Source organism: Athene cunicularia (assembly GCF_003259725.1).
Source record: "Athene cunicularia isolate RWA chromosome 8 unlocalized genomic scaffold, athCun1 chr8_part1, whole genome shotgun sequence".
NCBI lineage: Eukaryota > Metazoa > Chordata > Aves > Strigiformes > Strigidae > Athene > Athene cunicularia.
Window position 1 is genome coordinate 20,131,010 of NW_020799109.1, and position 15,294 is coordinate 20,146,303.

A 15,294-nucleotide genomic window follows, 5' to 3' on the forward strand; every position below is an offset into this window, starting at 1 on the left:
GCCACTGCGTCCAGCAATCTACTGTTCATCAATTTAATTGGTGACAGGAGAATTAGTTCCAACTTCTTAACTTCTCTGTATAATGGACAACTTTGTACAGAAAGGTTTTGTTCTTCTATCCTCAAGCCACAGCCTGTATCAGAAACTCCACGGTGTCCAGCTGGAGCCAAAGTGTGCCTGTTCTCGGGCTTATCCATCAGTGGAGCACTCTCCAACTGGCACAAAGAAAAGCCTTCAGCCTCTGTTCCCCCACGCGCTGGTGTAAGGATGGGCTGGGGGCAGAGGAAGGGTTGGCTCTTGGCGAGTCCAGGCAGCAGAAGCCCAGCTTTGCTCTGCCACATCAGTGGCACCCTGTGGTTGTTTAAGACTTGTAGCCACCTACCCGACTACATTCTCCTCACACAGAGATCAGATCATATACAAGGAAAGACTGAGCCCTTCCTCTCCATTCAAAATCACTGCTATTCATTATAAAACAAATTTTTTTTCCAAGTGTCATCAGTATAAACCTGGAATTGTAAAACTCAGGACCTGCTCCATCACTGCCCTACTTCCATGTCACTTCCATGATTTCAATTTCTTTTAGTTTTTCACTCTCCTTACCATTAAATGGCATACACAATAATTCCTGAATGAGACGGTTTTGGCCTCATGTAGTCCTTACTTAACTCAAACATCAGTGTCTTCACTGACTGGAATGGACACTGAGATGGGCTTTAAAAAACATGAAGTGCATGGAGAACCAGCTCTCTACTTTGCAGTTCTGTAGCCATTAAAAAAATAATAATAGATAAATTGCATCGGGGACCTTAATGATTTTTTTTTTTTTTTAAATGGTGAAAAATGTGATAAATTATTACAGCACATGCTTACTTCATGGGGGGGGTGCTATTTTGAGATTGGGGTGGAGAAAATGGCAGCATCTAAACATCAAGATGTGACACAATGTTTATGTCATTTCAGTGATTATATTTTCAGAGCCTTGCTTTTATATTCTGATACCTAGGGCATTTTATACCATGTGGAAGGGTTCCTCACAAGGTTTCACATTTGCACAAATACAATAACAATGCTCTCTCATAGTTGAAGTTCCACTATTTTGTGATAGAAAAGCTTGTTTATTCACACACAAAAGGCCATCCTGCTGTTATAAAAATCCCTCAGCTAAATACTTCAGTAAAAAGGCCTGCTGAAGAAAAAATAATAATCAAACTGTCCTAAATCCCTGAGAGTCTGGCTCCAAAGAGGCATCAACAAGAATGCTCCTTGAAAACATTACAAAAAACACAAGTAGTCTCATAAAAACAACAGCATTCTTGTTGGAGGCAGATTTTATCTTGCAGAGGCAAAAAATACCCCTATTGCTTTACTATCATGGACTGTCATACTTCCAGAATGTTTTTTCTTCCTTAGATCCCTGATGTCTCTCACTCAACTTATGTGGGGCAGGAGAAAAGGGCATGGGGCAGATCCAGCAGCACAATGGCTCTGTCTCTGAGGTGGGGTATATTCCCACCTTATTCCCTTGCATGAGAGATAAGGAAGGTCATGGTACAAGGTCCAGAGGCAGCAGGTGTGCATAGGCTGAACACAACACGGTGAGGACAAGAGCACACTGCCTGTAAGAACAGGACTGCAAGGTAGTACATCCCATTCAACGCAAGTGGGAGACGGAGATGGATGAAGATGGATCTGAAAGAGGGCTTGGGGCAAAGCTACAGGCTGCCCTGCTAGAAAGCAGCATTATATGGGTGAATTTTAAACCACTGCTAAGTAGAGAGCCTTACAGACATCCATGTGGACATGTGTGACCTCCATACTTTGTAAGAAAAGAAAGTTGTTTGAAAAGGAAGCCATATTCTTTACATGTTAATAACAAATAGTTAAGATTAATAAAAGTATTCTATACCAGAATATAGTGTTAAGAGACTCCACCATGAAACAAGTATACTTCAGAAAGTACCTCTTTGTTCTATCTTATTTTTTGTTACATCTGCTAGAAAGAATGACTACAGAATCTTTTTCAACAAAAGGTCATTTATGTCAATGGACAGAACACAGAGGATCAGATCACCTGTGGTAATTGCAAATTAATGCTCTACTGCTAATGCATTAACTACACAATATTGATCTACAATTCAATCATGCAGGCTACTGTGAACTGATTTTTACTTTAATATTTTTACGCTTTTATTGCTTTTTCCATAATGCATTTTCTCTTTCCACTGGAATTTTCTATAATTGTCTCAATTTTTAATTTCCTACAGCAAGATGACTTTGAAAAATATATGTCTCTTTCAAAGCCTTGTAAAAATCTAACAAACCATCAGTGTGACATGGTAAATCACATAGATGATGCAGAAGATGCAAAAAATCCGATATACATCTTGTTTTGATAAATTGTGGCTTTAAAAAAAAGCTTACTTGAAAAAAAATACTTCACCCTCACTGGAAGCCTATAGTAATGAACTGAACCTCAGAAAGATGCAGCTAGACATTTCTGGAGGTTTGGTATGCAACGAGTGCAGGATTATCTCCATAAATAAAGTTGTTATTTTTTCTAATTTCATGCCTGTACTGAAAAGGGATTGTGGATTTGGGTATGTTACAAAAAAGCATAGTGCTATGGAATCATCTGAGGAATGATTGAAAAGTTTCAGCATTTTTAAAGAAAAATTTTTAAAAAGGGGGGTCTTTTTGCAACTGTTTCTGAAGTCCATAAAGTGGAAGAATACTCTGTTAAATTGTTGTATCAAATTTTAACCCCAGATACTACTGACTACAATGTTCCAGTCTGTTTTCTATACCTGCTGCAAAACTTTCTTATACATGGATATTTTGCCAGTAATGACACTAAGATGTTACTCTTCATCTCCTAAAGGAGGGGACAGAACACACTTTGAATACTGAAACTCTCCCCCCAAACCATTCCCTAACATAACTGCTTAATAACACTTGAAGTGGTTACAGCATATATCAAAATATGGCTTACCACCTGATTTCTGACTTGCATTTCTGTGTATGATTTTGTAAATGGAAAATAAATCCCTGCATTTACAAATAAAAGCAATTGGAAAAAATAATGGACAACTGATTGCAGGTGAAATAGCTGCAGAGGAAAACCTGATCTCGCTTTTAATTGAGGTACATTTATTATTTATAAACCTCTTCTCTAAGAGATATGCCACACTGTAATTAAATCAACTCACACAAAGCCTTCATATTATCTTTTCCCATAATCGTCACCTTCTCATGGTAGTGAAGACCCAGGACTCTTGTCTAGGCAAATCGAAGGGAAGCCCAATGGCCATGTAAATGCTGCTCTCCCAGGCTCTTTAGCAGGGTCCGTGGATGTGTCAGTACAACCTGTGCTGCTTACTGGTATCAGACTGCATTTAATGCTGGATGAACTGACATTCCCTACCCTTTTAAAATACTGCTAATGAGGAATGCTATTCTGTGTAACAGGGCAGTGACAGCAGCGGCAGTACCCATTCCCATTTTGAGACCACTGCTCATTCAGCACAGATGAGTGCAGAGCTCACTCCAGCACCACCAAGGCCCAGGTTGCTGGCTTCCTGCCTCTGGATCAGTCATAAGGTGTCCTGGTGGGTTTGGAAACATCAAGTAAGATCACAAAATGCGCAGTATTGTGTCAATCCAAGTGTCTGTTCAGTACTATCTCCAACAGTGTGCAAAGCAGATACTTAAGATAAGGCTATGGTATGCATATGTAATTCCCCCAGTACAGTCCCAGATTCTACCTACTTAGATCTTGAATCTTAATATACTGAATCATTCAATAGATCACTTTATTTGATGTGATCTCCAAATTCTCTGTATTGCTCTGTATTTTGGCACTGAGAAATCAGAAGTAAACTGTCAAGGCTGTTACAATAAACAACAGAAGTTTTGACTGTTGAAGAAGGAACAACTTGGGCATTTGATACCAAGGACATGTGAGAGAGAGACTGGGATTCAGGGAAAAGTATATTAGCCGGCTATTTGTATGACCTTGTTAGGAAGGAAAAGAACAACGATTCTCATAATCCTAATTAGGTTCCAAAGATGACCTATGAAGATGAGGCTGTCTTCTTCTGTCTATGACAATATATCTTGCTTGAGAGTAGCAAATAAAAGTTTCAGTCTAGTCTCAGTCAAGAGTATTTCTTGTAAGACTGTCTATAGAGATTACTCAATTCCCTCTCCCTTCCATTCGCCTTTCCCTAGATGAGGGAAAGACATATGGCCTGTACTCATAATCTTGCATGAAGTTTACTAAAGGCTTATTTTTAAATAACTGTAATTGAACTAGTTCAGACCCTTACCTACACAGCGGCTTTAGAATCCATTTATCTCAGATTACTTTAAATTACTTCCCTACTTTAGCGAACCAGAAATAAGCCACTCAAACTGAAAATAGGTTTGATCCAGATGAGTTTAAAATCAGTACTAGAGATTATTTAAGTTAAACTGGTGAAGCCTAAGGACAAGAAAAGAGTCTTTTCACCATCTCTGAGAAAAAACTGTTGCAAAGAGAAATTGTTCTGTAAAGAGCAGAAGACCAATATAGACCCAAGTAATTTCTGGGAGCCAGTTCCAGAGAATACTAAAAAGAAAACAATAATTAATGTTTTGTAAATCCAATATTTCTCTTGAGCACTGACTGGGATGTCTGCATTAAATTATGTTTCAGAAGTTCCCATTACCATTGTGGCAAACCATCAAAAAAGAAAAATAATAAAAACCAAACAGCTACACACACTATATAAAAGTGCATAAATGACATTTAAAAACTTCATTTTTAGTCATCCAGAAACAGATACAGGAGACATAGAACAGCAAATCATTCCACTCTGTGTACTTCTGATCATGTAATGCTACAGACAAAGCCATCAAAACTGCAGCTCTATTAGCAATAACAAATTAAACGAATCTATAGCACTAAAAACATTCCCTTGCCAATCCTACTTTTTAATAGACAAATGCTGCACTGTAATTTGTACTTTTACCTAGTATTTATATGGAAGAAGCTCTCAGACCATTGTGTGAGGCAGGCTGATCTTTTGTTTGTCTGTGGGAAAAGAGGAGTTTGAAGCATTCTAACACAAGCTAAAAAAAATTAAATTGTATTAATACATCCAAAGAACATAGTAAGTCTATAAAAAAGCAGTAGCCTCCTACTTCAGCTCCTAGAGATGCTAACTTTGATGTGCATTAAAAAAAACAACTAAACCATTGAGTTGGCCTATTTTTTTTTTTCTGAAACATAGCAAACAAATGACTAATCTCAGCAGTCACTATAGCTGTGCAGAAAGGATGGTCACACTGAATCAAATTTTAATGTCAAAGTGAATTGTGGGAACGAAATCACTCCAGTCATCCCACGGAGTGACACAAAGTCGATATCCACAGGTTCCATAGCTACTCTTGTCTATGATGGGAACTACAAGGTAAAGGGGATGAGTATCCACCAGAATGTAAAAATATATAATGGAATAATATAACATAACCACCAGCTGTTCCTTATCAGTCATTCTAACATATATGCTGCAATGGTGTCCTGAGACGCCTAGTAGAGCAGGCCAATTTCCTGGTGCCCATAAAACAGGCCACCAAGGCCTCTTTCCATGACAGGGGCTAACTAACCTTGCCCGTCTGGCCAGGATGTCAAAACAACCCACCAGGCAATGTAAACACCCTCAATTACTGCACACAGTCCAATGCAATGGGCTGCAATGCCAGCACCATATGCAGGATGTGCAGCTCTATACCTCCTGTTCCAATAAACATGCTTAAGGGACACAGATGCCCAGATAAACAAGAATTACTTTAAACAGGCTCCCAGTGGGACTAAAGTAGTGCTCTTTGAAATCCCTCTCCCATGGAAAAGGCTCTTTGCAGAAGAAAAAAACTGAGAAAAAGGAAGATCAGATAGCTCAAACTTAAGTCTGTGTCAGCCTTATTTGTATGACAAGGGAGATATGTTTAAAGTTTAAATCCTATAGGTGAGAGAAAAGAAGTGGTAACACTCATGGCTAGCTTTTTCCTAGACTGGTATTAGGACACCCGAAGTCTTATTTTGGCAACTCCTCCTCCTCCATCTGAAATGAATGTCTTAGTAAGAAGGATGAAGATTAAAAACATGTTAAAAACGTGAAAATTCCTTTCAATGGTAACACCCCCACACACACACACTATACTAACATTTGACAGGAAGATACATTATGGTTTTAATCACAGTTGTTTTAATTTTAATGTTTTAAAGAAAAAAAAGGTACCTGTAAAACAGAAGCCCCACTGTGCAGAAACTGGAGCCCACTTTCAGCAGAATCGATGCCTCCAGTTGCTAAAATGGGAAATTCTGGGAGAGCACGGGCTATGGAAGACACTGCACGCAGGGCAATGGGCCTAATAGCATTTCCTACAGAAAACCAGAACATTTTGTTAGCAATGTCAGAACACTGATGTAATCTGCACACCCCTCATGGTAGGAACATCAGGAACTAACATCTAATTGAGATGCAGAGGTTATGTTCATTTAAAAATTGACACCAAGCAGGTTTCAAGTGGTATCAATACTTGTAAAATATTATGAATTTGGCTGAAATAAAGAAAATCGCAGAAACATTTGCATAAACATTGCAAAGCTACCTTTTAGCTGATACTCAAAACAGAGACTAACAATGTCTGAGACAGAAAGCAGTACTTTACCGTACAGCACACTGTAGACAGAGATCTATGTTTCTACATAAAGAATCAGGTTGATTCTTTGAACATAGATGTTGTCCAACTAAGAGGGAACATGTCATTTATTTATGTGTGACTAAAAATTGTTTAAAAGTGTCATTTCACTGCACTTGACATTTCATATATTATTTAATATGTTTCCCCTTTGGATGTTTGTAGATTCAGATAACCCTTTAAGTAAGCCCCCTTTAACTATTAACACGATAGTCAGAAGCTCAAAGGAATAAAGTATATTCATTTATGGTTGTATGTCAAAGTCTGGAGCTTGCATTTTCAAATGGTATAAGGAGGTTGAGTCAGACTACTCCCTGCTACATTTAGATGAATTATGATTAAAGTCTCAATACACTGTGTCTTCAATGCATCTGCTTTGGCTACATCCTATTGATGGTATGCAAATATTTGAAATATGCATACAGATGCTGCTCATTAAATAATGGATAGCATAGACAGCTGACACTTTCAGTTACTTATTTTTTAGGCTAGTTGGGATTTCTCTAGATAACTCCAGTATTCTTAAAACTTCTATTTAATTTAGAGAAACTCTAGGAAAATTTTATGTTATCAATGGACAACAATACAGTAGTGTAAGGGAGTGACATATCATTCCCAGAGGAACTGTCTGGCTGTCAACCTACACAAGGAAGTGCTAGTGTTTGGTGTTTTTTTTTTGCACCGTGTTAGGTAACTTGGGGAAATACCATGATATGAAATATTTCTGAACACTCTCCACGGGTATTATTATAACCTTTAAAGCTTTGACCTTCTGCATGAACAAATAACCAAAAGGGAAGAAAGAAATAAACCCAAAGCAATGAATAAGGCAAGAGGAAGAAGAAATCATAATTAGGAAGTAGGGGAAAAGAGCCCATGTGGAAACAGTAGCCACTGCATTGCCATACCTCTTCTTAGCTGCCTGACCAACAAGCTCATCTGGCAAAACTTCTTCAATCCAAACAAGATGTGTTGCCATTCTTTCTCTACCTTTTCTGAGACAGAAGTACTGCAGTATGCTGGCTGGATTTTTAATCTAAGTAAGTCTTCAGTAAAGGATAAATTGCCTTTTTCAAGTAGCCCAGTCACACTAAGCCCAGTGTCTACCCTCCCTCCAGTGTCCCCAGCAGTGCTTCCTCCTAGGCAGAGTTTTACTGCTCTCCATGAAGGACCTACTGTCAGCACAGGATTCTAGAAAGAGCCTTTGCCTTGCCTGGGCACCAGCTAAGACCTCCCTGATCTAGCTGGAAGGGTCAGTGTGGAGAAAGATCCCCCACAAGTTGAGGTCACAAAATCTGTCATGTCTTGCTTTAATTTTGTTTTTACCATTAAAAATACTGTCTTCAGCTCACATTGCCTTTTTGCAACATACTCTCTGTAATCCTGACAGATAACACAGAATTCACAGAAGACCCTGGCCCATCAGTATTAAACACATTCACACTCAAAAGCTCAGCTAAGCAGTCTCTATTGACATCTGCTCTAGAATCAGCACAGAATTATCTTCTGGGCAATGACAACTTATCTGCCTTGGAATAGACCCATTCTCATTATATAATTAATACTTCTTCTTCAATAGCTGATCTTTGTACCTGAGCAAAACAACAGAAGACTCACTATCTGATTAGACTCATCCACCAGCCATCAGGACACACCAGATATTCTTCCATGCACATGTCAGGGATCAGGACTGCTCACAGGCTTTACACAGATAACTTGTTTCTAGTTTAACAGGGACTACATAGAGATATAATATTTTCAGCATATAAAACATAATTTGCATAAATGGACAGTTTAACCCAAGATGCACTATCAGTGTGTTTTGGTGAAAACCAGACCCTGGTTCATAAAAATTAGAAATCTCACCAAAACTGCCCTGAAGAATCTAAGATCACACCAGAACAAATCACAGAAAGGAGCTGGATCCGAACAGGAACTTTCTACAGGACCCTAATGAATATTTGCCATCATTTGAGCTAGACTGACTGTAATGTGTTTGAAAGGAACTAAATGATTCTCTGAAAGAGGATCACTGCAAGTGCCCAAAAAGCAAATATTACAACTGAATTGACAGTCCAGTCTTAGAGAAAGACCTGTTTGCTCTCATGGATTTATTTATAAAGCCTTTTGAAGGGCATAAATGCCAAGACATATACTACACAGCCAAAGCCATTGAAAATAATCTAATCGAGAAACTAGTTCATGAAATTCCTCTAATATTCAGTGTTTGAAATTGAGGCTACAGGTGAGCATCAGACTTGCTATATTGCTTTCAGGCACTGACACAGCTTCTCTGTGATGAGGTAGTTATTTCTTAGAATGGTGAAAGAATACAGGCGCTGGTAACTCTGAAATCATGTGGCTAGAGGGAAATTTCTTCCCAATATGCATGAGTTAAAAACTGACATCTTCCCTGAGGCATGAAAGTTTATATTCTTTTAACCCCAATGTAACTCTTGAGAGTTTGCATTCAATCAGTTTTTAAGCTTTACAGACCCTTGACCTTAGCGACATCTTGTAGCAAAGAGTACCACAAGAAAATATTTCCAGAATATAATTGTTCCTTTCTTCGATCTGATTAAATTAGCCACCTTCTCACTTAAATGACTGTCTGTACAATGGCCAGTAGAGGAAAAGGAGAAAATGACAGTTTATTTGAGGTTTCAGCACAATAGGTAATCAGAAAGATCTTCATTCAGCCCAAAGAAATCAAGCATATGATTTGATGAAGCCTAGCAGAGATGGCAGTGAGACTTGGAATTTATTACGGAACACAGGTACTTCTTAGTACTAGCTGCACTTGATATTCATAATATGAGTTATTACTTACATTTGGTGATTAGTAAATTAGTGATAAATTGGCATGATCGCAAAAGGATTCCATTAATCTATAATTCACCCAAATGAATTTAAAAACATTTAAGGAGTGCCTATGATGAGAGTAAATAAATGGCTCTAATGACAACCAGAGAGCTGACTGACATGTAACTATTCATCCCAGCATTTTTTTCTTTAGTCTACAGAATACGGAACAAGCACATCAGAAGGTGCAGTCATTCTCTTGCACACTTCTTGACCAAGAGTTCAGAAACTTTCCTTTCTGTAATAAAAGCTTCAGGTCTGGAATACATATGATTGACTTGTGATAGAGAACCTACTGCCTAATGAAATGGTGAAACAACCTTACAGATTAAAGACTGAAAAAAGAAAGAATACAAACAATAAGTGATGCCAAGTTTGTTTTTTTGTTTGTTTGTTTGTTTGTTTTAAAAAAGGGGGAAATAAAAAAAAAGGCATATGAACATTGAATTTGACCTAGAGTATCTATTTTCTTGCATTTTCATATAAGTACCGCAGGAAGGTAATAGATTCCATTATAGAGATTTGTGGAGAAGAAGTTTTTAAGAGATCAAAATAAAAGAAATTTAATGCCAAATTTTAAAAGAGTTGTAAGTAGTAGTGGCAATTTGCAGAATGCTGTCTGATAAATCCAATGGTATTTAAGAAGGTGAGGTCCAAGTCCAGCATGCATTTGAAAGACAGCTCACATGCTAAGAAAAACTCATACTTTGACATGTTGGGACCTGTAATTCCACTAGTTAAGCACCTGTAGCTGGGGAAACTGCTGATACTGTACTCTCTTGATAGTAGCATTACAGCTGCTACCAGATGCTAGATGTGGCTATCATTTACCTTGCTGTAAAAAATAAGATTTAATAAATAAAGTCGATTTATCCAGACCTCAAGCAGGGGAGTGAGATTTGAAAACTAAAGACAGAAAGAAAAATACCTGGTGGAGATTACATGCTACTTTATGTTGAAAATTACTCTTTCAAGTCTCTCATTAATTACTGAGCAAATACTTGCTATTATATAAAGATTTAAACAATGAAATAATTATATGATACAAAAGTTCCTGACCTTTTCCTTGCCTTAAAACAAAGAGATGGGGTTTTCTTTTTTTTTTTTTTTTTTTTTTTTTTAAGAAGTCGTCAGATTTTTGGTGACTATGAGGGACTGCAGTCAAGGATATCCAATGGGTAAAATACAACATGAAGAAGCAGCAGAACATACGTCAACCAAGTGCCTCTCCTCGATCAGCACAGATAGGCAGAGCTGCTCTTGTCCTCTGAGGATAGCAGACTGATGACAAACTAATGAGAGGTATTATACCTACTTATTTGTTTGATTGTTTATTTTTCCTTAGGAATTAAAAAACCCTTTTACCAGTGCCAGAAGGCACATGTTTTATTATGACTTCACAAGTCCTTGGCGTCCCCAGATGACTCAATCCTGTCAAGCACCAAAAGTGTTTACTAGATCAGTCTTGAGAGCCAAACTTAATGCCTTCTTCAAGGAGAAGCCTGGTATTAAAGCTTCAAGCAACCCGGCAGCTTTGAAAGTTCCTAGAAGAAACAATTCCGATCTTCTTGATCCTAATGATCCACTAATGGGGAGAAAAAACAGTCTCAGAAGCCTTGAATATTGGGCTACATTCTCACTTGCAATATACTGCACCAAGGTGGTAGTTTATAAAGTCTTTAACACATACTTACAGCAGCTCTTTAGCTTTTAGGTAAAGATGATCCAGGTCCATTAAAAAATGGCCAACAGAACTGAGGTAAATCAATTCATACTGATAATACTGAGCCTGAATCTTGAAACAGTCTGAGTGGTCTTTATCAAACTTTCTATCAACAAAAGAAACAGATTTTAAAGGAAATCAAACTCTCATACCTTTGGTAGTAGATGACTTAAAAGCAAATTTTTGTATCTATGGTTACTAGATGGAATAAAAATGAATTTGGGTCATAATTCTCCCCATTCTGTGGATTGTAAAGTAAAATTAATTTTTAATTTGCATTATATTATATTACGCTGCAGTTCTTTACAAATTTAAACCACAGAGCTTAAATATTACAAAGAAAAATCAGCTGATATGTTACTTTTGATTAATAAATTACTGATAAAGTCTGCTGCTAAAAAAAATTTTTTTTTCTCAAAAATCTAAGGAAGATGACCCTCCCTCCTTCTGTAAGTATGTTCTTGAAACATTATCTCCCTGACTGTTAAAATTAATAAAGCCAATGACCAGATGTGGGTGAAAAAGCATTACAAAAGGGAATTGGTCTGGGAGAGTTCAGGCATTGTAGATGATCAATTCAATGCTGCAGGATGTAACTAGATAAGAAAGTTTGGGGATTAATAAAAAACCCACAGAAAACAGAAAACTGTTAAGACATTTTCTGCATAACGTGTATGCTGCCTAGTACTGGTGATCAAGTACTTTTATATATATGTATATATATATATATACAATCTGCACTTCCAAACAGTCCAGGGAAACGTGCAGGTTATACACAATTCATTTGCATTGTATTCCTTCTGACGGCAATTATTCTATGTGCTTTCTCTCTCCCACCTGTAGGTGGCCACCATAAGCTACACTTATCAAATAACTCATTAGCAGGGTTTTCAATACTGTCGTATCCAGATAATTAGCAATTTATTTAAATAACCAATTTCTGTGGAAATAATTGCCATGGAATGCCCTGAACCTACTTTTTATAAACTATAATAAAAGTGTTAAGATAATCCCTGACATTTGCAAATGCCATTAGTTCACCTTTCCTTTTGATAGTGCTATGGCATTATGTTTAAACAATTACCCAATAACGCGGCAGTTTAATGAAACGGTGTAGCAGGCACATCCTTCAAAATGGCCAGAGAATGCATTTATATGCAGAAGAAAACCCAATGAATAGACATGTTTAGAGAGAAAGACTATCCACAGCTGTTCTGAGGTCCTCAAATGGGGGACCCAGTATTCAGTGCACTAAAAAATACAGGAAGTGCCCAAAGCGCAAGTTCAAGACGGACCTTGCCACAGCTTTAATGGTGCACAGCCCAACACTTCTCAGGATCCAGAGAAGACTCTCTTCACTGCTCCCTATCTATCTCACAGCCTGGTCAGTCCTTCAGTCCATTACTACTTACACATTAATAGCCATTTGCCAAAATCACTAATAAAAAAGTAGTATTTACTCAGGCTCTGGCTATTTCCAATCAAAACTTTTAATTATTCATGTACCAAATGGAGCATTATGGGAATATTCATTTTATGGGATGTCTCTACAACAGTTAGACTACATCTTCAAAGCAATGGCTACCTAATGTTTAATTTTATTGATAATTTGTGAAGGATGATGCTCCAACACTACCAAATCAATGGCAAAGGTTCTGCTGACTACTGTGAAACCAGGACTGTACCCCAAGACATCAGAATAAAGTTAACGATTCTGCAGACTTCAACAATCTCTGTCTCATTCTGCCATTGCTGACTCTTGAAACTGCATTGACTGACTGAATCCTACTAATTTTTGTTAGCATATAGTGGCTACCTACGACATTTATGGTTTGACAAACTGATGGTGTGTTAATATTTAGTCTGATAATTATTTACCCCTTCCTTTTTAATTCAAAACTGACTTATCATTTGATTCTATTTGGGATACCTGATTCTATTTGGGATACCTATGGGTTTGAGTCCAAACTGTGACTGGAAAAAAGAAGTAATCATTTTGCTTCATGTTACCTTTGAAAAAAACCTGTACCCAAATAGAAAAAAATGGTGGAACTTTCATAAGCACAGACAAAAATCAGTGTCCTTTTTAACAGAATCTATTTTTTACCATTTTTTGAATTGATACTAATGATTATTTATGCTCTCTCAGCTGAAAGTTCATAAAATCACCAGAGTTCTCATTCAATAAATGTTTAGCAGTCATCAGAGACTTTTCTCAATTAAAAAGGTTAGAATCAGAGAAAGAGAGAGGAAAAAATAAATTTTTCTTATCTGTAAATATTATTTATCCAGGAAGGCCTGGGGGAATTTTCACTCATATTGAACTTCAGTAGGAAAAATCAAGAGGACAGATACAAACAGTTTTGCGACTGCTGCATTTTCTAACAAGGCCATTCTTTCATTGAAAACCACAGATCCACTAAAAATTGATACTTCTAGTGATCTGCATAAAACCCAGCATTTTCTGTTGCAATTTATCAGATGCTCATTATTTAATTTCATTCATACTTTCTACTTTGGTTTGACTTGAAGCTGGAAATGGTCTCACACCATGCTTTACATGCTCTTTGGTGAGCTGGTATGCCCTTTCTTTTTCCTGACTACGTCACTATTGCTCCCCATCATGGCTTGAAGTCTGAGTCACCTGGTTTGGTGTGGCAGAGCTGAGCACAGTGTGTGCTGAAGGAGGTCCAGCACCTTTTGCACTGCACTCCTCCACTGAGTCAGGACAGAACTTCCCTTTTACCGAGAGAGTGGTAGTGCTAATAAAATAAAACAATGATACAACAGTAATAATAAAATAATAAAAGTAGTGCTAATAACTGAGGCATGCTCCCAACATAACACAAGGAAAAAGACATGTGAAGTAGACCAGCAAAAAGCCAAGGAACAGCCCATCTAAAAAATACTGCACAGTTACCAGACAAGACTGTTGCAGCCATCACAGAGGGACAAATGTATCCCTGCCAAATTCTGCTGGGCAATCCTTCCCCCGAAAGATGAGGGTGCTTCACTTTAACACATGGCAGGTCTCACTGCCTATTCATTTTGGTGTGGAGACAGATGTGTTTAACTCAAAGTCTAGAAGTGTTTGTGGCTATTTACCCAGAAGCTTACGGATTTGTTCAAAGGCAGCCTTTCCTCTGTCAGTCTCAGAGGAAGTGCTATCTTTGAGCTGGTTTTAACCTCCTTAACAACAACAACTACCATGGTCAACATGACCCTGGTGCCAGAAAGCGGGAGGGGTGTGTCTGTGCCTGCACTTTAGCGCATACATAATTCTAACCATACAAAGGCAATTTAGTGTATCTAAGGACACACTGAAAGAGCGGTGACTTGCTGCAGAGAAGGGCACTGAGGCTCCTACAGTGCATTTAAAAATAAAAACATTACTGAAAAATGCAGCAAAACTTTTCAGGTTATTTACAAACCCTGAAGCATACCTTGAACTGTTTAATGACAACTTGTCTAGAAAGCCCATTACAGAAAGGGAAGCAGAGCTTACGAAAGTACAGCAAACTAAAGAAACCAGATCTAGATATCTAGAAAGCTCAAATTAAGTATTTCCTTCTCCCTTTACAGAACTCAGGCTCATTCTTATCCTATTTTGAGATTTATTTATTTTATTTTGCCTATCTCTCTATTTTATCTATCTCATCCAGTTGCTACTATCTAGTAATATACAATTTTATGTATGGATATATTTAGATCTATTTATAGATACATAATAGATACAGCATGAACATAAATTTTTAGTGAAACAAATGACTCAATTTCAGCAGAACACACTGTATTTGCCCATGCAATAGTGTGTGGCTACACACACATCTACCATATTATTATTACATATCCATATAATCTGAGTATATATATACATGCACACTCAGTAGATATATTTCCATATTCACATATACATAAAACAGTGGATGACACGTCCCCTGATAAAACCTGTTATTTCAACACTT

General features: G+C 37.5%; 1 protein-coding gene across 1 annotated transcript in view; it reads right to left on the reverse strand.

Moving 5' to 3' along the window:
• The window catches only part of DPYD (dihydropyrimidine dehydrogenase), a 349,307-nt gene that overhangs the window by 65,734 nt on the left and 268,279 nt on the right, over nucleotides 1-15,294 (reverse strand). The window contains exon 19 of the mRNA XM_026853962.1: nucleotides 6,282-6,424. Within this exon, the coding sequence (XP_026709763.1) occupies nucleotides 6,282-6,424 (143 nt within the window). The remainder of the gene's footprint in view (nucleotides 1-6,281; nucleotides 6,425-15,294) is intronic.